Source organism: Struthio camelus, chromosome 3 (genome assembly GCF_040807025.1).
Source record: "Struthio camelus isolate bStrCam1 chromosome 3, bStrCam1.hap1, whole genome shotgun sequence".
NCBI classification, from domain to species: Eukaryota; Metazoa; Chordata; class Aves; order Struthioniformes; family Struthionidae; genus Struthio; species Struthio camelus.
Window position 1 is genome coordinate 30,593,985 of NC_090944.1, and position 25,875 is coordinate 30,619,859.

The 25,875-nt window shown below is 39.0% G+C and overlaps 1 protein-coding gene across 6 annotated transcripts in view; it reads right to left on the bottom strand.

Moving 5' to 3' along the window:
• Positions 1–4,329: 4,329 nt before the first annotated feature.
• Positions 4,330–25,875, bottom strand: part of ERICH1 (glutamate rich 1) — a 106,110-nt gene continuing 84,564 nt past the window's right edge. Inside the window, exons 6-7 of one of the 6 annotated variants that reach the window (XM_068937288.1) lie at positions 13,472–13,551; positions 4,330–10,412 (exon numbers count right to left, since the gene is read on the bottom strand). In XM_068937288.1, coding sequence (XP_068793389.1) covers positions 10,209–10,412; positions 13,472–13,551 — 284 coding nt within the window. In that variant the 3' untranslated portion in view covers positions 4,330–10,208. Of the gene's footprint in view, positions 10,413–10,446; positions 13,167–13,471; positions 13,552–25,875 lie in introns of those variants that run through there. The other 5 variants (XM_068937289.1, XM_068937290.1, XM_068937291.1 and 2 more) reach the window with 5 other exon arrangements.

The window sequence follows — 25,875 nt, forward strand, 5'->3', positions numbered from 1 at the left end:
CCAGACATTCAGAATGCAGTTAATTGCCTATAGTTTTCAGACAAGGCTTGCAATATTATTACAGAAATTCATTTAAGAGTGCATTCTCATCTTACTTATAAGAATGTTATTCAAGACCGTGTAGAACATCCTACTGAAGTTATATAGTATGATGCTGTTTTTCCCTTGCCCACTTGCTTGTTATGTTGTCTTAAAAGGGAACTAGGCTGGTTCCACATGATTTATTCCTAGTAAACATGTCAGCTGCTTTTTATCGTACTATTTTTTGGGTGGAGAGGGTTGCAGATGGCTTATATGATTATTTGTTGAATACTGTTGAGTGTTTGCTGAGTATTTTTGAGTGGCAAGCTCATTGGACCATCACTGATACACTCTTCCATCTGAAAGACGTTTACCCTTTTCCAGTTTTCTGGAATTTCACCCATCCTTCATGCACTTCAGAAATAACCACTGATGGCTCTGAGCCTGCTTCAGACAGATACCAAAGCACTCCAAAGTGAATTTCATCAAGTCCACCTGATAATAGTACAGTTATTAGGTGAATGCTTGCTCTCTGGCAAGTGATGGCTCTCAGGTAATCAAAGCATATGGTTTCTAATATTAAAATATTACTTAAAATAACAACAAACTGATTATATTAATTAGATATCACAAATAAGAAATAAGAGCACTGTTTCAGACTTGGCATGTACGAAGCATCTGAGACACTGGCATGACTCCCTTTCACCATTATCTAATACAGCAAAGACGTTTTCAGCAAAGTTAATGGTCTTACTGATTCAGTCATTTCCTTGTTCTCACTGTGCAAGCATATTGATATTTTTCCCACTCTTTTTATTAGAAGTCACTAGCAAAAAAGGCAGAGAAAAAATGCCATTTCTCCTCTTTGATTTTTCAGAAACACTAAAAGGTCATCAAAGCAAGCTGTCAAACTTTGTGTATTACTCATTCACATGGAAAGTAATTTGGGCAGGAAGTTATATCTGGTTCATTTGTATGTGCCTAGCACAATAGGGACTTCCTTGGGCCCTCTGGGAGCAATTGCAACAGATGTAGTAAATATTCATTCATTAAGGACTGATATCATCCCTGGCATTAAGACACTTAACATACTACTTATGCAGCTGGAGAAAGAGGAGACTGCTGAACAATTACAGATCAATAAGAAACCAGAACACCTGAGATGTTGGCTGGTTTTGAATTTTTCTCAGGAGGAGACAACCTTAAGCATCCAGGAGGCCATTCTGTATAAGAGACTTTTAAGCCACAGGCCATCGTTTTCTACTGTTGAATCTTTATCTATGGCAGTGGCTCATATTCTTCCTAACCAAAATCAAGGCTCTTCTGTGCAAGCAGCTCTTATCAGGAGGCTGAGAGGACTATGGTCAGACAGAGTAACACATCTAGCAGCAGGCTGACTGCACAGCCACAGTCCTGCCTTGCTGCAGGTCTCTGCCTTGAAGCACCACATTTGGAACATGTATTACCTGCACAGGGAGGGCTGACAGGGTCAGCGCTGTCTAGGCAGCCACCCCTCATCCTCCTCACAATAAACAGAGCAGACAAAGAGCAAGAAAAAGGAAATACTGTACCTGTATGCAAGGGAAGGAACAGAAACATCTACTAGACACCTTAATCAGGCAGAAAGGTAAAACTTGAGCTCTACTCTCCATATATACTCCCTCTTTCTCTGTTGCTCTCTCTCAGTGAAGTGTATGATTTCAGGTTCTTGGCACCATGTCAGCTTACACAGCACAAAGCACACACAGCATTTTATTTACAGTACAATGTGAATCTGCAAATAATTTGCCCTCAGAGATACTGCACAATTTCTTATACATAGAGGCATACGTTGAAAATAAATGAAAATTTTTATTTATAGAGAACTTTTCAGCAGGTCCTGGGATTGAACAATATAATAATCAGTAACATTTTATACCAAACATTATGTTAACAGAAAGAAAACTATAGTATAGGTATTGGCATAAGAATATTTCATATAGAAGGCTGTTAGACTACAATAAGTATATGCAATCCAGCTTCAAAGGAACCAAGAAAATCAAGATACAGGAAAACTCACTTTTTAATTGAATCTCAAGGACAACAGCAAAGGTCCAAAGAGCAGCACAAGACAGCCCAAGGTGGACGGTGTCAACCCATACAAGGTCTTTTCTGTTTGATTTCACACACCTTTCATATGCCTTGCGCTGTGCCAAGGTGCAGTGTATCTCAAGAGGGCTGATATTATTTCTATCTGAAAAGGATGGTGCCAAGTGCGAGGAGCCATCGTCTTCGTTTGCCCTGGCACCAAATTCAGCTTAGTTGTTGGTACTGGGACGTTTGACACTTAAGCAGACAGTTTGGAGGTTGTCTTACTTTATAACAGTTTGCATTGCAAACCCTCAGCCACTCTTCCCCGGTGTTGTATGATGGTCAGCCAGACATATCATAAATCCCTCTCCCAGACTTCTGTGGAATAGCTGCTGCTGCAGCAAATGGACAGGTCCTCCTTCAGTCCCCAGGACCAGCAGAAGGGCGCTGACAGCAACTGCATTCTCCCCACATCTTTACTCTGCCTGGCTAACCTGGTATCACCACTGCCCCTGCTTCATGTGAAGGGGAAGTGAGCTGGCTGCCATGAGCTCATTGCTGGCATCAAGATCTGCTTCTCTAGAGTTAACACCAAGAGAAGTGACATCTAGAGGCAAAAACCTATGCTGTTGCTGGTTTCCCAGGAGCTCTACAACAGAGAAGAGGAAAGGCAGTGTAATCACTCCAGCTTTACTTTTGCTTCACTGCACTCAGCCCCCTGCTTTTTGTGGTGGTCCAAGCTAGTTCTTAGCTTGAGTGCAAAACAACTTTGGTGGTGTGTGCCCACACTCCAACCGTAGAAAGCTGGAAGGAAGGAGCAGCACAGTACTAAGCTAGGGAGCAGTACAAGCCATCCCTTGAGCAAGTGGGAGGATGAAGGACCTCCATCAGTCTCATGTCTCCTACACTTAGTACACTCTCTCTACGAAGGCTACGTATAATGAGGAAACAGTATAGAGTTAGTTTTCACCAGCAGTTTGCTGGCAGTGACAGTGAGCAGGCAGCTAGCTTAATATCATTCCCATCACCCTGCCAGGTCTTGTGAGTCGGCCCGCTCTTGGGATGGACGCGGAAAGCTGCCACCGCTCTGCCAGCCCAAGGGTGGGCATATTGTGAGGGGAAAAGGAGATTGTACATGGTGGCAGACTGTGTTAGTGAGGACAAACCTGCATTTGGAAGGGAGCTAGAGTGAGGCCTCCTCTGGGTCACTCATTGAGAGAGGGGGAGATTATAGGAAATGGGTGGTGAGATTGCGGATGTATTTAGTGGATGCATTTGGTGGTGGCTTCTTCAGCACATGGCAATGTTCAGTGTGTCTAGATGCTTTTCCTCCTGGGAAGGACATTACGTCTTCGCCTGCCTTCTACTGCTGTGGGAAAGGATGATAAGTAGACACCTGCCAGTCACCTATCTGGCAACTCTCAGCTGCACAGCAATAACCGTGAAGACCTGATGGCAAAGGTTTTGGCTGACAAGTAAATACGAAATGTCCTTTGTAGGCATGTAGTTCCCACTTTGAGGCCTGTGCATCTTCACTCTAGTACTTCTTATGCTAGCTAGGTGTGTTACTGTGAATATGCACAGCTCTATTTACCCGTCCAGTGTAAGCATAGTCTTACTACATGCTGCTTCAGGCTCTCCAAATTTTCCGCATGCTTCCATATTTTAGGTCAGCCACAGAGCGGTTGCATTTGCTGGTCAGTGAAGACTCCCCTTCCTCGGACCCAGAGAAAACATTCAGCTGGTCTATCTGAAAGTTGTACAGAGCCTGGCAATCATGTCTCAAAATTTGCTAAATGATTATTTCAATACCTGTCTTCAATGGGAAATTGCTATTATTGGATTAGGACTCCTTTGTAGCAATAGGGATGATTTATCTCACCTGTCTTGAGCTTTCTAAAAGTGCGGTGTCCAGCCTAGCTGAATCCTCCATGCTCCTTCTGTCATCAGTAGACAAATGGCTGAAACACACATTCAGAGGGGACTTCGCCCACTTCATCTAGATGTCTATTAAAGCGGATGAATTGCTCTCTGGAGGTGCTGATATTTTGCACCAACTTTAGAAACAACCTATAGAATTAGCTTAGGCCAGATCTTTAATATGCAATGGTTAACATTTAGTGAGATAAAGGTGTAGCACCATGCTTCAGTGTCAATATGACACTGGAGAAAGTGAGAACACTCTGGGTTAATTTTGCGGTACTGTAGGAGAGCAATCATGAAGTAGAAGTCAGGCTATATGATTTAAAAATAAACCAAATCTATTAGTGACATGGTTTAAGACAGTTCGTCTAATTTCATCTTTCTGTCTGTTCGTTATGAATTTGCATTGACAGAGTTGCATAGTCAAATCACAGCTAGAACTACACAGAACTGAATGAGTCTCCAACTTTGGTAAATGTTTGCCAGTGGAGCATTTGCTCATTAAAGTCTCCTCTGGCTCAGATCGATCCCAGGCTCACTGCATAGCCTGTGAGTTCAGATTTACAGCTCCTCTCATCTGGTTGGAGGGATGTTTGCTCTGCTTCTCTTCACGGAATTGTGCCTTCGTTGCTTGGTGTTCTGCAAGATCGGGTCAGCTGAGGCCTCAGTGCTTTTCTACTTGGCAAGGAAAAGACAGAGAGATACAAAGACATGAATACAAAGAGCAGAATTGTTCCTTATTGAAAAATTGAAAGCAAGGAGGAAAATGTCAAAAAAAAATACAGGTATCTTTTCATATATGGAAAACACTCCTAGTGCTTCTTCAGTTTCTCTCCTTGATACTATCAAATTAACAATAAAATTTGAGTAAGGGATGAACAGTTGAAAATAATCCCTTAGATGAACTCTAATGAACAGATGAACTTTAATGATGAACTTAGATGAACTTTAATGAATAGGATGTAATCAGTAAATGACTGAGATGGAAGCAAAAGGGGAATCTGAGTCATTTGATAGAAGAACTCCTACCACAGATAAAGACTCAGACCCAGAAAGGAGATTATATTTTATTTAGGTAGGAGTCAGGAATTTGCACAAATCATAGATTATATAATGACATTCCTCTTGCCTCTTCATTACTCACTTCTGCTGCAATCTGAGTATCACAACTCTGCGCTTGCCCTTGCACGTGTGCCCTTCCTTTCTCTCTTTTTGTGCACACACGCACGCACACCACACACACGAACAGAGGGAAGGTCTTGTCTCTGCATCCTGCAGTGGTACAGAGGACCCAGAAAACAGTTCTGGGAGCAGAAGGCAGCAGATGATACAGAGATATGGAGTCACTAGCTTAATATTGGCTTGTCACACAGCTCCTATTGCCAGTGCTGATGCTGCTGCCCTCTTATCCCTTGTGGAGCGTATGCCGACGTGTGGTCTGAACAGATGTGTGCGCCCTGACACCCTCTGGTGACACAAAAGTCCCTTGGAAGCTGTTTGAGACAGCTGGGAATACCTCTACAACTAGACACTTCTACAACTGAGAACACCTCTGAGCCTTCAGTGAGTTATTTAGAGACTGAATCAATTTTGGCACCCTTGGGAATTTTGGTAAAGCAAAGGCTTCTGTTCAATTTCCATGGTCTCTGTGCTATTCCACTCTTTCTTTCCTCACCTACAGAGACGATCTATCACAGTGCAGCTGAAGATCCAGCTCAAGGACCACAATCCTGTGTGTTGTTTTTCTCTTAGGTAAAAGCTTATTTCTTAACAAGAAACATGAATCCATTATGACAGGAAAGCCACACAATGTTTCAGTTATTCCCAGCCAGTGATGATTCTGTTCAAGCTTTTATGCATTTATGGTGGCTTCATGTGCCACTATCCCTTTTGAGCCGATAGTTCCAAATTTCTGTAATTCATTATTGAAGAACACATAGTGAAGGACAAAATAATTTAGTATTTGCTTTTTTTTTTTTTAAGATTCCAAATCTTTACCAGCAGCAGGGTTATTCTCCCTTCTATTTATTCCTTACTCTGGCTTAAAGAACAGCAACAAGACATCTCCTTTGCCCCCAAATCAGGAAAATGATGGAAAAAGAAAATCCAAACACTAAGTACTTTAATGTATAAGGAAAACATCAAAACATCCCCATTCCTTCAGCTCATTGTAATGCATCTTAAGATAGCGTGCAGGTAGCTTGGTGGAACTGCCTTCTAGGAGGATGCAGCTCTGATGTCTATAGAAGGAGCTAAGGAGACTAGTATACTTTGTTACCTTTTAGAAAGCTAATGTTAGCTGAGATAAATCCCACCCATAATTTCTAAATGAAAACACACTCTAGCAACTAGTGAGATTTAATTCAAGTTCTCAGTTTGGCATGGGACACCTCATATAACCACCCGGCCTCAAATTTCTCATTTGCAAAATGGATTTCATTATTGAGGTGCTGTGAATTATATATCTTCCCTAAATGCTTCTGAAAAGGTGTGGATTATTGTTATTAAAGCCCTTTGTACTCTTAAATAAAGGTCACTCACAAAAGTCTACGAAGGTGAAGGAACATCTCTTTCTGGGCTTTTTTGGACCATTTTTGTATCTATAAATACACTTTTCCACTAGAATGAGAGGAGCACTCTGATTAAAAGTCAGTGACATACCATACCTCATGATTACATGCCTAGATAAAAGTTGAAGTGAATATAGCTCCAGGAACCTTATAAATCTACCATTTGATTGAACTACTTTTCAACTACTTTATTAAATTACTATACTTGTAAAACAAAAACAGGCAAGTCATATGAAAGACTACACTGATTAAGATAGTTTTTTATTTGTGTTGTCATTGATTATTTTTAAATAAGAGGGAAAAAGGCCACAACATAAGCATTAACATCACAGAGAAGTATCATTGCACTGCATGGAGAAAAACATTTCTCTCTTAAATCCCTGTGGCAATGTACGGTTCCACAGGGGTCTTCTGATTTCAAAGAGGTGAATAACCATTAAAGAGCTGCTCTGTCATTTATAAGTTGACTGTACATTTCATAGTTCAAAAGGTGATGTGGACAGGGAACTTATTTAAAAGGAAGCTTCTACACAGCGTGAGTGTTCCCATTGTTATTGTTGGTATCAGTATTACTGCTACAGCAGTACCTAAAACCGTAGCTGAGATCAGAGCTCCATGTGTCTGGTGCTAGTAAAAAACTTGGTGAAAGACAAGCCCTACCTGAAACATATATGGAGAAAAAAGGCAAAAGCACAGAGAACTGAAGTGACTTCTTGGGGGTCAGGTCACTGAGAGAACTGGGACTTGAATGAAGGCCTTTTTAGCAAGGTGCTGTCCCCTACCTTGCGCCACCTCCGTCTCGGTATGAGAGTTGCGTTATCTGAGCAAATACCCAAGCGATGCGGTAGCTCTGGAGAGGGGGCCACATCCGATACTTTTTAAACCAGAACCTGAATATCAATTCTGCACAACCCAAAATCTCAGGATAGTTGAAGGACAGAAAATAGCCTGTTTTTGTGATCTGGTTGTTCAGACTGCAGCGCATCTACCGTATAAAAATACTTGCATGTAATTTAGGGACAGAACATTTGATTTTCCCGGTTTGGTTTTATCCTTAGTTTGATATACAAACTAAAGGCTCAGAGTCGTGGTCGCGTTACGACTGCCAACTAAGTGACTGAGTGTCAACAGGCTGGAAACTGTTCAAGTTCACTTGCTTGGTCTATGGCGTATGGGGAAATTGACAATCTGCAACTCTCTAATCTGCAGATGTATAGACAAATAACGCTTTAGAACTGGCATTTTGATGCCGAAATAAATTTTCCAGAGGATTTGTGAAAATTATCAGAGATGTTGCTTGTGTTTTATACTTCCCTTATTAGTAAATGAGAGTATTATCTTGAGTAATCGTCCTAGGCTGTCTGCCCTGATGTGAAAATAGAAATTCTGCTTTAGAAAACTTAGCATATCTATATGAAAGAGTTTTTCACAAAACATCCTATTTCAAGGGAATTTAATGGACTTTCTTCAGCATAATAGATTAGACATAAATGTTTTCTGATATACATTACCAATGTAATTTATCTCAATTCTCCAATCTCAGTGCATCTATTTGAAGAGAATAACAAAGATGCTTGATTTACTGATTATTTAATACTTCAATTTCATTTGACTTTAAGAGGTAGACTCAGGCATACAAACTAAACAGTTAAGAAATCTCTGGGATTCCTTCTCAAATAATAAAATCATTAACTTGACGTATGAGAACATAACTCAAACTAGAGAAGTTATTGATGACAGAACTGGATTAGTTTAGTTAAAAATTGTTTGGCATTAGGAGATACTAACTTTGATTTGTCTGATTTTTAGAGCTGAATGAGATGAATTTTATGAAATGGCTTTTAAAATGTATTTATGAAGAACATCTAATATTTAGTTGCCTAAACAGCAATTCTATTTAAATATTTTCACAAGCTAAGGAAAGTAAAAAGTGATTCTTGGAGCATAATTCCTCAAACATAACAATTTATGTGCCAAGTGAAATCCATCGCTAGTGTTTCTTAAAAGCTTTACAAACCTAAGTAAGCAGCATTAACTTCCCAAGCTCACCAGGCTCCCAAGTTTCACCAGCATTCAATTGTTGATGAATTGCCAACGTTTTTGAAGAGAAAGCCATATAAACAAATGTACAAATATGTTTAAAATGTAAATACTTTTGGGGAGAGATCAAGGATCAGATTAAATACCTCTGTTTCACAAAGAATATAAGGATGTTCCTTAAACCCCTTGAGTTCAAGAGGACATAAGCACATGTTTGAACTTTGGCATGTGCAGGGCTTTTAGGGCTAAATTCACAAACAGCTTTGGGAATTGCTACATGGAGTGGTATCATGCCCAGCTTTTATTAGCCCTGCCATGCATAGGTTGAAGTTAGATGCCTATAAACATGGCAAGACTTAGATAGGGTCCAAGAATGTGGCATACTGACTGTGGAAAGGGGGTAAGGGGCAAACCTGGCTAAGAGGAAAGTAGCAGGAATAAGTCTTCAGCTTGTCCTTATGCTGAATTTAGGGCCCTTCCTGCAGTGGATGTACAGCACTGACCAAGATTCACTCATATATGAGTCCCCTTTAGGAGTCAGGAATCTATGGGACTACAGACCACGCCAATCCTTTCTGAAAAATATTGCAAAAGAAAGTCATAGTGCTGCATGCTTGTTTGTAAGAAGACTTTTGCAGGTTCTGTTTCTTCCTCTGCCAAAGAGTGTTTGCTCTAATCAATGAACAGATGGACAAAAGGGAATAGGCTTCTTCTGCTCGATGGAGTCTTAACTTTTCACCTTTGGAAACCTGAATACAGTAAAGAGGATCTTCAGTCCAGGCCCAAAGCATCAGTGGGAATTTTTTAAATCTATCCATTCTATAATTAATTCCAACTACATCTTCCTGCTGCTTGACTGTACGTTTCTGATGGTCCTGAGTCCCACACCTATGCCAAGTCTCCCCACACTCTATTTTACCTATTGCCTGCATTGTCCATTCATCATTTTCATTGGCAATAAGTCTTCCAAAACTCTTACAAGTAATTCTCATGGAAAAAAATGCATATTCCTCATGAGTTTCATTCCCATAATACAACAAAATGAGAACATATCTCTGGTCTAGATTTTATTTATTTCATTTAGTTCTAGTGTACCTTCTGAAAATTATGTTGTTATTACCTTTAAGAGCTAAGTATAAAAACACGATGCATTTTTTTTCTAACAAACAGAAGAGTTTGTATCAGCATAGGAATGGAACTGACATCACCTAATGGTCTTACATTCACTTTGCATGGGAACAGAAAAATAGTTGACAAAAACACAGCTGACTAACATCACGTGCATTGATTAGAAAGCTACAGATATTATAAATTGGGGGAGACAATATGTATCTTGAATCTTTAGTCCCTGAAAACATGAGCAGTTGAGTGTGATTAAGTGCTTTCAAGATATATCACTCTTATTTTTGTCCAAAGGATCATACATTTTTTTCCATTTCTTGGAAGTGAAGGCAGAAGATGGAATTCCATCATATGAGATTTTGTTTTATATATAAATAGGGCTACAAAACATGGAGGCAATTTGTGATCTGGTAAATTGTAAAAAAGCATCTGCTAAACACTCACTTTCTGATCTTCTTGAATTCATCCACAGCTGGGGAGGAGAGACATTTCTTGGCGAGAGTGAGAAAGGGAAACGAGGCAAGGACAATTAAAAAAAAAAAAAACAGATGAGAATTTAAACCGGCAGTTTGTAGTTTGTAGTTTGTAGTTTATAATGTACTGACAATCTGAAGACTTCAAAATATTCAGCTGTGTAGGATGCCCCTTAGTGGTTGAATATAAACACTGTTGACAGAAGACATAATTTTAAATATTGAAAAAAGAAAAACAATATTTGTGTTTATTAACTGAGAAGAGAGGAGTTTAAATACTAACTTATACACACAGAAGAGCTACAAAGCCATGTTTACACAAAATCTCAGAAACAGTTTGCAAAATGCTAACTGATAGTAACAGAATATTCCTGAATAAACTATAACATTGAGTAAGAAGAACAAGAAAACAAGGAGAAAGGAGAAAAAAGGTCAGTCTCTATTTTTATTTTAATTAGAATGTGTATTATGGGATGAGTGAGTTTTGCAGAGAAATGTGAACAGATATTGAACTCTGCAACAGAAAAAATCCAATATTTTTACTGGTTCTTTCTAGAGTAGAGAGTTTCTGTACAGAATGCCAAAGTTATCTGGTTCGGTGTCAAGGCTCCTTTCCAATTACATATTTATGGTGTAGTCTCAAGTCATTTCTGCTGTTACATAAGGATGTCAGAATATGCTGCAATACATGCACATTTCTACACACGAGGCATGAAATGTTTAAGACTCAACAGTAAAGGACAGAGCGCACAAATCACGTAATACACACAAATTTATATATCTAGTTAGATATAACAGTGCTAAGAGTCTATGAGAGATGCTTCATTTGCTCTGATACTTGTCACGAAGAATATACTGCTTCCAACTTTCTTTTTCAAAACAAGTCTTTGTAGAGCAGTCTGTTCACAAAAGCTGTAACAAGGTGACCCTAACTGAGCATGGTACCCCCATCAACATGTTTACACCTATTCTGATTTTAACTGTACTTCATACCTTTAAATATCTCTCTATGTATACAGTGGATAATGAAAGGAATCCATCCTGTTTACAGACAATCCATCTTACTTGGAAATTTAATACCTCTGTTATCCATTATTCTTTTTTCTTTTCCGAAGAAATCTGTGATTCTTCACTTTTTTCAAGTTTGCATGTAGAAATCACAATTGCAAAGTGTCTCATGACCTTCAGACTGATAACTGAGAGTGAAAAGCCACTCATCAGCACTACTGACATAAGTGTTTATTTCTTGGGTCACATCCCAATGCAGCTTAAAGAGTCAAGGAAAGTCTCTTCTCTTGAGCTAGCTGGTGTGTGCTGTAGCTGGATATACTGATCCCAAACATTCCCAGTAGCAAGGCTGTACGTTGCAGCAGTATGTCTGTTGAGTTGATAACTATTTTTCCTGCAGCTTGAGTCTATGGGAAAAACAGGGCAGATTACCTGCTGATTCTGCTGAGTGCAATAAGGAAGCGGGTCTTTGGAACCCACAAAGTATTTTTTAGCTCATTGTGTCCAATTTAGTATGACTGTGCTTTCTGCTGAACAATATCTGGCACAAACAAATACACACTTTTGAAGGTGCCCCTTTCTAAAACAAGGAAAAATTTCCGATACGATTTTTCATCCATTTGTCAGTCTCTGGTGTCAGTGACTTTAATGGGGTTCCTTCTGGCCACTCGGCTGAAAGGGAGAGCTGAATCAGGCTGAGAGTTCTAAGAATAAAGGGAAGAGACTTTCTTTTTCTGTGAAATATAAAGACCTCTTCCCATAGATTAGCTATTGTGCATACTGTGATTAGCTATTGGAGTGTCATTCCCTGCAATATTAGTCATTAATTCAGGAAAGCAAGGCTAAAGGGGATTGGTAACATCTTTTATTAGCTCAATGGATAGAACTAGACCAAGGACACAAGCTTTAACACTGTCTCATCATCAAGTCTGGCAAAGAAGCAGGTAATGCTAATCAAAGGAAAGATTAAAAATTAATTATCTACTGAATATCTGAATAACAATCAGAAAATAAATTAAATTAGTATTGCTTGCCTAACACATATGATACACTGACCAAGAAGCAGAAACATAGTTTGCACAGAATCTCTAGAAAGCAAAATGCAAATTGTTATTATAAGAATTATAATTACATTGTCACTATGGATTAAAACATATCATGTTTGTATATTTCTAGCTGCAGCATTTCTTATATTAAATAATGATCTAGCCCTATGCAAAGCTTTGGCTTTTTATTCTTTCCCTTGCACTGAGTGGATGGAAAGCATGGTGCCACTGAAATAAGTGACAAAACTCCTGTTCAAAGAGCCTGATTTTCACTTCCAGATCACAGGTATTCTACATAAATGCACATAATCACAATTCAGTGCTTTGACCTTGATAATGTGACTGACAGTGTGGCTATTTCAGCAGCGAATAAATAAAGACAACAGAAATTCCCAACAAAATTACTATGTGAGATGATTCCACCAGATAGTCGGGCATGAAAGAAACTCACTACTAGGACTGAAACACAGTAGTCTTATCTCAGCCATATCACCCACAAAGTACTATGCTCTACGATTTTGGATGCAGATCACATTGTTAAGAGCGGTGAGATACTCCAGCAAAAAAATACACACTCCACAAATATCAAAATATGGCCTACATTAAAGAAAATGTCCTACTTCAGAATATTTTTGCTGCGGCTGTTTTATTCTCAGTTATTTAGCTGATTTAAAACATTTTCTATCTATGTTTTCATTTTTTCTTCCTATAACAATCCATTCGCTGGTCCCTTGGTGTTCCAGAGATAATAATTGTTTGAGATTTCTTTATCAGAAGTATAAAAGTAAGTTGAAATGTTTCCCTAATAGTTCATTTCAGTTGGTTTGGAACGCTACCATTCTCATCATCATTAACACTTTTCTACTGCCTCAAACACAAAAAGCCGCTGCAATCTAAAAAGATGGAGAAATAGTTATTGTTTAATTACTAAAGAAACATAAGTTGCATCTCCTTCCAAGTATTCTGCACTAGGTATTCCAGAATGATATCAATTATCAAGAACTATCATAATTCATTGACTTTTGAGCAGATACTTAATTAGGACTTATTTCAGTAGTTAAGAAAGTTAACCCACGAGAAGCTAGTGCTCCCGTGGGTTGGTCATGCAGTAACTCGAGATGAAATCTATCTGAGAAAGATAGATATTGTTAATTTAAAGAGCTAATTAAAAGCAGAAAAAAAGACAGAATTTTCATACCTGCAATAACCTTATATACCCAGGTGTCATTCTCCGTAGACGAATAACCATTGTATCTAAGTCTTCGCAGAATTTCAGCCCTACAATTTTAGAACACGGAAAACATTACTAAATCCAAGGAATTTTTTTACAGATTGATCTCCTAATGAAATAGAAGATTAAATCGAATATGTTTTGTCACAATGCCAAAACACTCCAAGAAGGAACACAGGCAAACATTTTTTTCCTCACCTGATGCTTTTTTCCTGTAAGCCCGTTACCTGCTAATGTCCTGCTAGTATATAAAGCTCCGCTCAATTGCATAAGCTGTCACATGTGATCTATCTGTAGAGCTTAGGTGTTGGCAGAGGCCGCGACTGTCTTGCCCGGGGCGAGGTATGTCTGCAATACTGGAAAACTCTCTGGGAATGTCTGAAGCTCATTAAGAAAGCAAAGGAACAGCTGACCTCCTTAAGAAAAAAAGGGCCTAAGCCTGTTTTATAGATAGTACTGGACATAAAAAAGGAGGTCATTATCGCATTTTGTATCGTATAGTGACAATGCAAATAGGATTTGACTGCTTTTACATAACTTGGAGCATATATTTAGATCCCTACTTGACTGTGTAGGAAGTTTAATTCAGCTATGACCCAAGTTGAAAGGATGTGCTAATATAATAGTAGGGTTATATGGAGACACATTTAGAAATAAGCTTTTTCTTTTCTGATGGCATTCTCCTTTATACGTTATTCTGCATGTTCTTGACTCCTTTTTCTAATGGTAAGACTTTAACATTAAAAAAATCGAATCCAATATTTATTATTAATTACTCTTATTCCTATTTTTTCTTATTGTCATTTATTTTGACTGTAGTGAACTTGGACTCAGCTCTGCTCCTGGGATTATGGGGGGTTCTGCTCCTGGGGTACACAATGTGAAAAACGGTGGTAAAATCTGATCAACAAAATTAATTTTTCCAAGGCTAGACTGTGCTGAGGAAGCTTCTTTCTCCCCATCACCAATATACGCAACCTTGAATAATGATGGCAAGGCAGAGTTCGGCTCCAATTATAGCCATACTGCTAAACATGCAGGGTAAAATCTTCAAGTGATATAAATCAGTACAGCACCAGTAAGCACAGTGAACCTACATCAATTTTCATCAGAAATGCTCAGTAGAAGAGCATTGATTTACACCCTTTCAGTCTCTCTCTGATATGGCAATATAAAGTTTTTGGAGAAATATTCCTTCTATAAAACAGCAAAATCATGCAATGTTTCTACTTGGGGAAGTACTCTACATTAGGTATTCCGCAGTGATACCAATTACCAAGAATTATCGTAACCCATTTACTTTTCAGTAGATAATTAATGTTATATAAAGGATTGAAGCGGTGTTATTCTGAGGCTCTGGCTTACATAACACAGAGGGCAGATCTAATTTTTCCTCTCACTGCACCGCATTTATAAAATATGAACTCTGCAGGCATCAGTGCATTTATGTCTCATTCACAAAAAAAGGTAACTTAAGTTGAAGCAGTCCTACAGTGTCAATTTAAACACCAAAAGTAGGAGACTGGGAAACTGCCAGTCTGGGCCTTTATTAATATGCAGTATGTACACTGATTCCACGCTAAGCCTTAACTGCTGAATACCTCCGTTGTATGAATTACTGTATCAGTGGGAAATAATCAACACATAATTGAGAGCTAACTGAAGCTAATGGAGAGATTTCCCCGTTTGGATTCCCATTATCATAAGAGAAGAAACCATTGAAACACAGCATACTAGTAAATCCAAATCACTATGCCTGTACAATACGTTTGGCATTGAAATCTGTATTACAAAAATGCAAAGGCATTTCTTGTTGTTTCTCACAGCGTGCAACATGCTAACTTTTCCATACCAAGAGAAAAGCAGCTAGGATGGCTGCCCAAAGCAGGTTATAGCCTAAAATTCAGAACTTGCATTCTTTTGGAAATATACCGAAAGTTGACTTTTCCTTTAAATTTCCTTGTCTTTCATTTCTTTGTCTTGCTCCTATTCACAGAAAAACATATTTTCCAATGACTTGACTTACTATACTATCAGAATTTCAGTAGCTGCAAAAAATGCGTCACTAACTCAAATTTTGTATGTAATTCCTTCAGTTCAGAGAATGAAAGCAAAAGGAGAGACAAAGGTCCTATGTTACTGCATTCAGAAATGGAGAGCTTTTACACCATTTCTTTGTGCTGAAAATAAAAGGAAAGGGAAACAGCATGCCTTGAACGCTACAGCTGTCCTTAGAAATGATTTCTTGGCCAACCTCAACACACTGTAGAATGTTTTATGTAATTACAGGTGTTACCAAAATCTGTATTACTTTCCTAAGGACTCTAAAAGAATAACGTGCCCAACTTCCATGTCATTTCAGGAAGACTTTGACCCCAGAAAAGTCTGCCTCAATTCCTTTGAAAGTTCAGGTCTCTGAGAACTGAGTCTCCTGCCTGCTGCTTTAGATGAAAAAAAAGAGGGATGATCATGTCCCCTGCGTGACCCTTTCTTAGGCAGGGAGATAGAATAAAGGAGGAGGAAAACCACAAATTGCAAATGGCTCTCTTGGCAAATAAATGCAGATCCCACTTTCAGAACAGACTACCCACTCCATTCATCTACCGCCTTCACTACTTGATGCAAACACTGTTTTCTAATAGGTATCAAGCAAACAAGCAAACTGTGTGATATCCTCCTGCCCCTACTTCCCCATCACAGAATTAAAGATGATGAACACTTTGAAACAAGCTGTTAGTACTTACAGCTTTGTGCTTTATTTCCATGAAGAGGAGAAATCAATAATGGAGTTAGGTATTTCTTTGGTATACTCTTGTTATCTCTCTCACGAAATCAGGCTCAACTTCTCTGGTTTTCCTTGCTACCTATTTTCCAGCTCATTTTTCCAGTTACTTTCTAGTGTATTTCCTTTATTTTTATCCTGAAGAAAGAGCAGCTGTTTCAACATTATCCTCTATAACAATACCTCATCATTAGAAGTTTCTCTTCAGAAGAGGGACTTGTACTGCTTTCTTCTACTGCCAAATGCTTGCCATAGCAGGCTGTTGCAGCTGTTTGATTGGGACTGACTTCTAGCACGTGGCGGGCAGAATTCAGAGAATCTGGATTTTAACGGGTCTCGAGTCTCACTCTGACGGCATCCCCCTCCACACATTTAGCCAAGCTCTTTTTCTGTGCTTTCTTATTTCTTAATTTTTTTTTCTCAAATTTCTAAAAATTCTTTAGCCATCATGAAGCAGAGGGAGAAATGAGGCAAGCTGACAGAGTGCACGAGTTAAACCACACACGATGTTAGCTATTAAGTGCTGTTTCTCTTACATCTATGTGAAGTTCTAACTACTGGGTTGCAGCCAACATGTCGTTCGTTATTGTACAAAGGAGGTTGAGACAGGTTCACATGCACAAAGATTTATTAGTGGAGTCTGCAGCTGATGGCATACATTGACTCCAATGTTGAAAGTTATTTTTAGCAAAAAATGGAAATAAAAAATGGGAGGAGAGAAAATAAAAATGGGGAAAAACAGAAAACTATTCTCAGTGACCAGCAGGAAAAGAAATGATGGGGATCCTTATGTGAACAGCCTCCTCTTGGCTCCTCCCCAGCAAAGCAGGGTCCCCCCATAACACTTTTTTCACAGTAACTGTACAGATGTCGTTGGGACCCACTCAGACTCCCTGTTGGTTGTTCCTGCTTATGACGCTGTTAGTGCTGACCGGTGTGCACGTTGGTGGGGGCTGCTAAGCAATGTGCACCTGTATTATCGGACCCTTGATGTTCCCAAAAGCTCCAATCAAAGGGGAAAAGGGGAGAAAGATGGGGTGATTCTCCCGACAGCAGCAGTCACTTCCCACGAGAACCTGCCACAGCCACACTGCCAGCTTTACCAGGGCAAGGCCGTGAGAATAACAGGGTGAGCGAAGAGCCAGAGACCAGGAAGGGGAAAATCCTGTCCCTGAGGCCCTGGGAAACCCTGCCCAATGGCTGGGGTGGTGGGTACCCAGCTGCCAGTGGAAGGCAGGCTATGCACCTGCAAATATAAGGCTCTTAGCACACAAAGGCTAAGACATCTAAGGCGTTGTGTGGCACGGTAGTGGGTGCGTGTGTATGGGTATTGACGAACTGTGATCTGTATGCTCAAGTCATTAAAGCTAATGTCTCTCAACAGTTGTTGCTCCTATCTACTGGATTAAGATAGAATCTTAAGGTAGAACATTACAGGTCATTTCCATTTGTGTGGTTGCATTTCTGGATAATAAACTGGTTTAAAGCAAAGATTCCCCATTGGCTTTGAGTGTCATCAAATTTGATTTATTTTAGGCCTTCAAAGCTGACACAGGGGCAGTATTTTAAAAGAGGATTTTCCATAAACCTTATACCATTTTCATTCTACAACAAGATACCAATAGCAAAGTGCATTATTTCAAAATAGTTAGTTTGAAAATAATTCAGATATTTAACCAAATAAGTACGTTCCAAAATTCATCATTCATCTATAGGTCAGGGTAGAATAATACGGCTAGGGTCCTGAACCTGCTTCCAATTTGACTACGTGTAGGATAGAAATAAACACGAAGTATTCTCACTTTAAGTAGTAGAACAAACCTTATAAAGAAAGCAAACCAACAAATCTTCCTCAGTATACAACCATATGACCAATCTTATTCTTTTTACTTAAACAGCTCTTAGATATGAGAATACTTTCTTGCATATAATTCTATGCATTATTTAAAAATAAAAGCTAAGTTAAAAGGAATTTTGCCCAAAATGAATGTAAATAAAACACCAGTTTGTTCAGGGTTATATGACTGGACACTATCAACTCATAGAAGAAGGACATGGTCCAGCCCCAAAGAGCCTACAATCCCCGTGGAAGCAGATGGATACAAACAGATGGAGAAGTACAGGGAAGCAAAGAGAAGATAGTGCTTGGCACGTGAGGCAATGTTCTCAGCTCACTAATGGTGAAATTGTTTCCAATTTTTTCGTAGGCGTTACAGCAAAGAAGAGCGTTAAGCAGGGATCTGAAGGTGGTTAATGAGTTTTAAGACAGTAAGACAGACAAGGAACAGGAGGAAAGTCATATTGTTGCATTGTACAGTAATATCTTTGTGGAGCACAAAATCAGGGAAATGTATTGGAATATGCTGATGACACAGAAGTAAGAAATACTGTCAGTAAAAGAGGGCTGGAATATAGGTGAATTGAGGCATAGATAAACAACTGCAAATAATTCAGTTCTCAAGGTCATCTGAGGTTATGATTGAACAGTTGCAAGAGATTGCATTGCTGAGGCTTATGGAGTTACCATCAAAGTGGCTTGAACTACTCATTTTTATTTCATGCGAAGAGTTGACTAGTTCACTTACTGCAGCTGAACTACCAAGTGGTAACTCCTGTATTTGCAGACTATCTGTATTTTGTAGTACAAATACTATCTTTGATAATAATGAGGAACAGAACAAGAGAAACAGACCAAAATTTAATAGCAAAAAGCCAAGATAATTTCTGCTATGAAGAAAGGAAAATTGTTGCTATGAAAGAAAATTTTATATTAGAAATTACTTAAGATTTTATATATTAGAAACTACAGAAAAAAATAAAAAAGACTTGGGTGTATGTTTTGATCAAAAGATGACTATGAGCCCCTACTGTGATGCAGTTGTGGAAAAGAAAAAAGTGATCCTGGTACGTATTCTCAAAGTATTTCCAAAGTAAAGATAGGCAAGTATTAATATTACAGTATAAGGTGCCAGCATAACTCATCTGGAATACATTTCTGGTCACTCCGGGCAGATTCCTCTCACCAAACTTTAGACCTTTATAGTGTAGATGTTTGCCTCTGAGATAGTTACTCTGAGCTCCCATTGCAGTTTACCTCTTTGAGATATCTCCATTAAGATAAGGTAAAGTAATGATTGAAAATACAGTGAGTTATCAATAGCATAAATAGAGAGAGCCACATGAACTCCACCTCATTGATCAGAATGGGTGAATTCAAAGTGAAACAATTACAAAGAAAGACTGCTAAGATGGCTGAGGCAAAGTAGGTGTTACAAGAAGAAACTATAAAAATTTGTCTTGTTTAACCACACAAAATGAAGACTGGAAGGGATGCAACTGTTTCCTATAAATATGTAGGGGAACCAGAAAAACAGAACTGCTCTATAGGCCAAAGGTCAGTATTGTACAAACAAACAAACAAATGCAGACATGAATAGATTTAGTAGGGAGAGAAGAAGGCTTCTGATGAAGTGTGGGTTTCTGAACCTACTTTACAAGAGAGAAAGCAGATGAAACAGTTTTAATGTACAATTTGGCTCTTCTTCTGTATCCCAAGGCCCTGTGATACTGCATAGAAACACAATCATGTAGTGTAACAGTTGGCAAGGCAGGTGCATAAATTTATAATATAAACCTTCTGATTCATTCTTAGCTGTTTTAAATCACAGACACTGTAAGGATCAGATGACAGGAAGTGGTTTCTTTTTAATGATGCTACTGTTACTGTAATGCCTAGTAGAAACAAGTTGACAGTTTTATGACAGTGTGAAAGTATTCAGAAAAATTGCTCTTAAACTCCTAATAATGCAAAGAGTAGTAACAAAATGACTCAGTCTCATTCTTCTTTATATTGTATCATGCCTTCACAGTGAAGCAATCAACTAAAACAGTCCAGTTGGGGCTACAAATGCCACTTTAGTTAACTCAGTTCCTACTATACCTTTTAACAGCCGTGGCCTAGGAATTTCCAAGGTACCTGTTGCTACTGTAGAAAATATAGCCTTAATTATTTTAAAGTTTTCTGCCTGATTCCTATGCTTGGAGAGTGTGGGAGGAATAAAACTTCTTCTCTGCCTGTATTTGTGATAGGCAGCTGATAACAATTAAATGCCTTCAAATCTTGTCACTACTCACTCAGACAAGATCTATGAGTGGAGACTCTCTTCTCTGTTCATTTCATCTAGTGGTAGTCTTTAAAAGCGTAGGGACATTGGCCTTTGATATTCACTCTTTTGAAAAAGCCAGTACAAGAATGTTACTGAAGTTCTATTTTAGGCCTTTCAAAACTGGCAGATAATCCATCTCAGTAAATACTGCCACCTCTGAAATGGGACTTAGTTTCAAAAGCACACAATAAAGGCTGCAACTCTATTGTCTTCGGTAGAATCACCAGAAAGTACTGCGGTCAGGCTCACATGCATATTGTCAAAGCCTCAGGGTCTCTGAGGTGGTACGGGTTATACTTACACTGCACATTGGCCGGAGATAGCTGTGCTGTAATTCTTTGCATCTCAGGAATGTAAATTCTTCCACTATGCAATATTTTGTGACTTGTTTACTTCATACACATGTCCATATCAGCATACTTGGCCTGAAGGCTCAAGGTCAAATCATCCTCTCTTTGCAGTCTCTTGCTACTGCTGATGCTGAGTATTGAACCACAGAGGATCCTCTCAAAGGGCTGTACTAACACATGGGATGGAGTGAGGCAAATCATGAAAGGCTACTTAGAGCTTAGGATCATCAACCTCTTTCTCTCCTCTTACACACTGAGGTGATAATGTCTTTGAATATTGCTTTTAACCTCATTCTCCAACTGCTGGACAGAGTCAATAGCCTAGCTCCATGTCCCCTTGCTCAGTGGAGGCCTTCAAAGGGGGAAAGAATAAAAAAAATAATACAATTGAGTGGCCCTCTACACATGGAAAAGACAAAACATGAGAAGGACTGCATTAAAAGTCCTATATAAGCAAGCAGTACCTGGTGTGAAAGTACACCATCTTGGGGAGGCATCTCCAGTGTCCAGTAGGCAGCCATTGCTGTATGGAACATTGCCAGTCCTGACTTTTAAAGTGAGCAATAACTTTGGGTCAATAAAATCACTGCCAAGTTTGTTATAGCTAAGGTGTGCACTAAGATATAGGTATTTATCCTTTTCCAACTGAAAACCAAAAAGGCTCAGCCAGGATAAAACCTCCCAAAACAAATAAAATACACAAAGCACAGAGCTATTAAAAAAGAGACTTAGGATCTGAAGACCTTAAGGGAGAACTAGTGGAAACTGCTCCCCATACACACATACACACTTTTTCCTCTCTTTCTCAAAGGTGCTGTTACACTCAGGCCTACCACTGACAGCCTTTGTGTTTGGATCCACCCTACTTATTTGTGCAGTTTTGCAAAAACTCTATGTTGGCCTGCAACAGAAAACTGGCTTAGCAAATATGGCAGGGTGAGGAAAGAGGGGAGAAGCTTGTCAGTGCCTGCGGTGTAAGTGACATTGCATCAAAAGCACTCCCTCTTGTGTCTTCTGCTTTAAATCCACTCCTGGAAAGTTGATTGAGTGTTTGAAATGAATAGCGGAATGACGGTTGTCTTTGTTGAGCAGCTACTTTATGCCCTGCTGCTTCTGAGGTTGGTTCAGGAATCAACCAGGACGACATGCTACCAGAGATGCTGTAACACTATGGGCTAAAATTTATCTGGGGTGCATATTGGCAGAAAGGTTTCTCTACATCCATTACTCTGGGAAGGTTCACATTTGGGAGGCAGTGACCAGGCTCCTAGTAGAGGTCCAGAGTCCCAGTTAACCCTGGAAACAGTTTGCAATACAGCGCTCTCTTTCTCACAACTCTAACGCACTGACTTGCAACCATCCCAGTATTCAGAGCATGTGTCAATCACTTTAGTGAGGTAGTGCAATCTTCAGCAAGTAAGCACACACAGTGCAATCCTGGCAGTTGTTTATTGTTTATGAAGAATGGTGGGTATAATCATATAACATAATGCCATTTTCCAACTACCAAGGCAGTGCTGCTCTGGCTAGGCAACCACATGGAAGACCTATGGATATATCTGGAGTCAGAAGCCTTGCAAGACATATCACATCCCAAGAGCACAATCACTCCTGTGATTGGATGTGACAGGATGGTATGTTATTTGCTGCTCTACAGAAGTGACATACAGTATTTGCTATTTTGCAAACAACCAAGGCATTGGCCTCTCCTGTAAACAGCCTGTAATTTTCTTTCTATTTAGAAGGGATGGAATAAAGCGGGGTAAGCTTGTTCAGGAGTAAAGCATGTCCGCTTTCTCTGCTCTGCTGCACAAAGTCTGCCAAAATGGGTATCTGCATCAAGATATCCACCAGATATTGGCTCTTGTGCCGTGCTGAAAGTGTTCTAGTCGCCCATGGGTGTCTTCCATTAGGAGAGGAATTATACTACAATCTGTGGTGAGAATTCTTCCTCTTGTGTCCCTTACTGCCTCTATGGCTGAGAAGGTAAAAAGCTTGACTGTCAGACTCCATAGTCTCATGGGCAGCCCTCCCTCCATCTGCAGAGCTTCACTGATCATAAGGCTCCATCAGTAGCTTTCCAGATATCTTCTGCTGCCTGATACACGGTGTCTATACTGACCTGCACTTCAGGGCTGCTATCTATCCAATGCATGTACGCACACAACTTGAAGCTTTATGGATTTGAACCACTGGTTTGTAAAAAAATGGACACATCATTCACTGCATTTCCCAGCTGTTGCTGGGAAATATTCTAATCAGTAAAACAAGACATATGAACAGGTGCATATGCAACTGCTCAGCAGAGTTCCTTCTGCTCCTCCTCTAGGTCGCACACTACAACCCCTTGCAGATATACCCAATTTTCACAGTGATTCACACAAATGAGACACCTTCAGAAGCAGCCTTCTGACACATAATACCAGAAATACAAGTGTTTGGTTATGGTACTTGAGGATGGAAAGTCATGAGATCTTCTGTGACACCTGTGGATGACCAGAGGGCTTGGGAAAAACTGCTATATTTTATGTATGGAAAAGACCCTAACATACAGTATTCTATAATCTATAACTTGCTTTTCCCTAGTTAGGGACACATTTGTTTCAGAGCAGAGCCACAGTGCTAAAAAAAAAAAAACACCACCAAACCATGCAATAATGACATTTAGGGTACCAGAACTCTGAAATGAGAAAGGAGGCATTCTAATAATATGAATGCATTCAAAGCATGACCATGATTTATTTCTAATTCTAAAGCACTAATTTACAACAGAAGCACACAACTCCAGTCAATGATTTTACTGGTACATCTCTGTTCTTTTCAAACAAAATTTTTGGATAGTCCCATTGTGTGGGTTAGTATTCCATATGGTTTTATAAATTATGAGTCATGATTCCTACAAAGACAGGTTGCTTTTTTTTTTTAAATGCCAACTTTAAAGTCTCCCAAGTATCTGTTCCACCTCCTAAACAAGCCTGCAGAATCTTCTTGTCGGAAGGACTGAAACTTGTTCTTTATGTGATCACAGTTAAAATTAATCTGGAATGTAGAAAAGTTATAGAATTTTATTTATATTTGTTATTACCGCATAAGTAAATGTATCTGAACACTGAGAAAACATTCTAAATGATTCCTCTTATGCCTCCTTTAGCAGTCTGTTAGAATAATTACTTATGTTTGGCAATAATAGATACCTGGATCTGTAACATCCACAAATGGTTTCTAATTCAGAAAATGTAAGTGCTTGAAACCATCCTTGCCGATATCCAGGCCTGAATCAATAGTACTGTATGTTGTACATTTCCAACACAACAGGCTAATGAATTAGTCCAACCAAAATACACAAGGTCTGTAAATTCCAAGACTTAAACTACAATATAATAACATATATATTACTAGAATGCAATAGTAGTACTAAAATGCTTCGAAGCCTTAAATTAAATTGCTTAGCTTTAGTAGAATTTTGCTATTTCTATTCTTCCCCACTTTGTTACACATTCACATGATTTGTGTCCTGGTAACTGCCCTCACGTTGTCAATTCCATATGGTTCCCATTCATTACTATCTGTATTCCTATTTAAATGTTCTAATCCCTTATTAAGACATCTATTATTTTTGGAATGGCATTGCACCGGCACAGCTGTGACCATTTAACATAATCAGTAAGGTATTTTTAGGCATAATCCTGTGCAAAGGTACATTTCTTCTGTTGTGAATTCTCTAGCTGAACACTGGTAGATTCTTTCATCAACTTAAGCAGAAGATAAAACAATCTATGAGGTAAATAAAGCATGACAAACATATTAATCAAAAAGTAGCATTTCTATAATGTTTGTTTTTTCATTGGGCAGTCTCCATTCTGATTAACTGCTGTGGCTATCTTAGTGTGAGGCCAAGCAGAAATGATTAAACCAGAATTTAAATTACCTAGTAGTGGAAAGTAAAACCTGAGAAGAATAGTGAACTTACCATTGAGCTCTCTTCAGAGATTATATTTCCCATGGCACAACAACAACAAATCACTAGGACCAGATGGTATTCACCTAAGAGCTCTAAAGTGAGTGAAGGATGAAATAGCAGAACTGCTATCCGTGGTGTGCAACCTCTCACTTAGAATTGTCTCAGTATCAGAGGACTAGAAGGTGGCAAAAAGGCTGATTTTTATAAAGGGTTCCTGGGGTGATCTGAGGAATTACAGACCGATGAACTTTATGTCCTTGTTCAGCAAAGCAGGAACAGAATTCTATTCTAAGGAACACAGTGAGCAGACACATGGAAAATTATACTGGGAAATAGTCAATTAAGCTTCTGTAAAGGGAAGTCATACTTCACAAGCCTATTGCCATTTTTTGAGGAATCAAGCAATAAGCGGACAAGGTGCACTAAAGTCTACTTGGAATTTCAAAAATCATTTGAAAAGGTCCCTTACAAAAAGCTTTTAAAAAGTGAAGTCTCATGGCTTAAGAAGAAAGATCTTCGTTTGAATAATAAGCAATAACAAGACAGGAAACAAAAAGCGGGAACGGACAGTTTTCATGCTGAAAGGATCCTGTGGGAATTTGTGCCGAGACCTGCGCTGTTGAGCAAATTCCTAAATGATCTGGAAAATGATCTGGATTTACTCATGAATAGTGAGAGAACAGAAATTGCTGGTTACAAGAACTGAAATTAAAAGCTGACTGTGAAGAGCTACAGTAGGACATCCTGATCATGAATAACTGTGATAGAACGACAGACGAAATTCCATGTAGGTTATTGTAAAGTGGTGCACATGGGAAAAAGTAGTCTTCATTTTAAATACATAATGATTACAGAAGCTGATTACGACCATTCAGGAATGAAATAACAGTTCTGTGAAAATGTCAGCTCAATAATGAGCAAGGGGTCAAGAAAGTAAATAAAATTATACGGAAAGGATTAGAGAACAGACAAAACACGCTGCATAAATGCAGTGAACTTATATTTTTAATAATATGTGCAGTTTTGGCTCTCTCATCTCTAAAAGGATATAGCACACTTGAAAAAGATACAGGAAAGGGCAAAAAGTATAACGAAAAGTAGGAAAAGTTCCT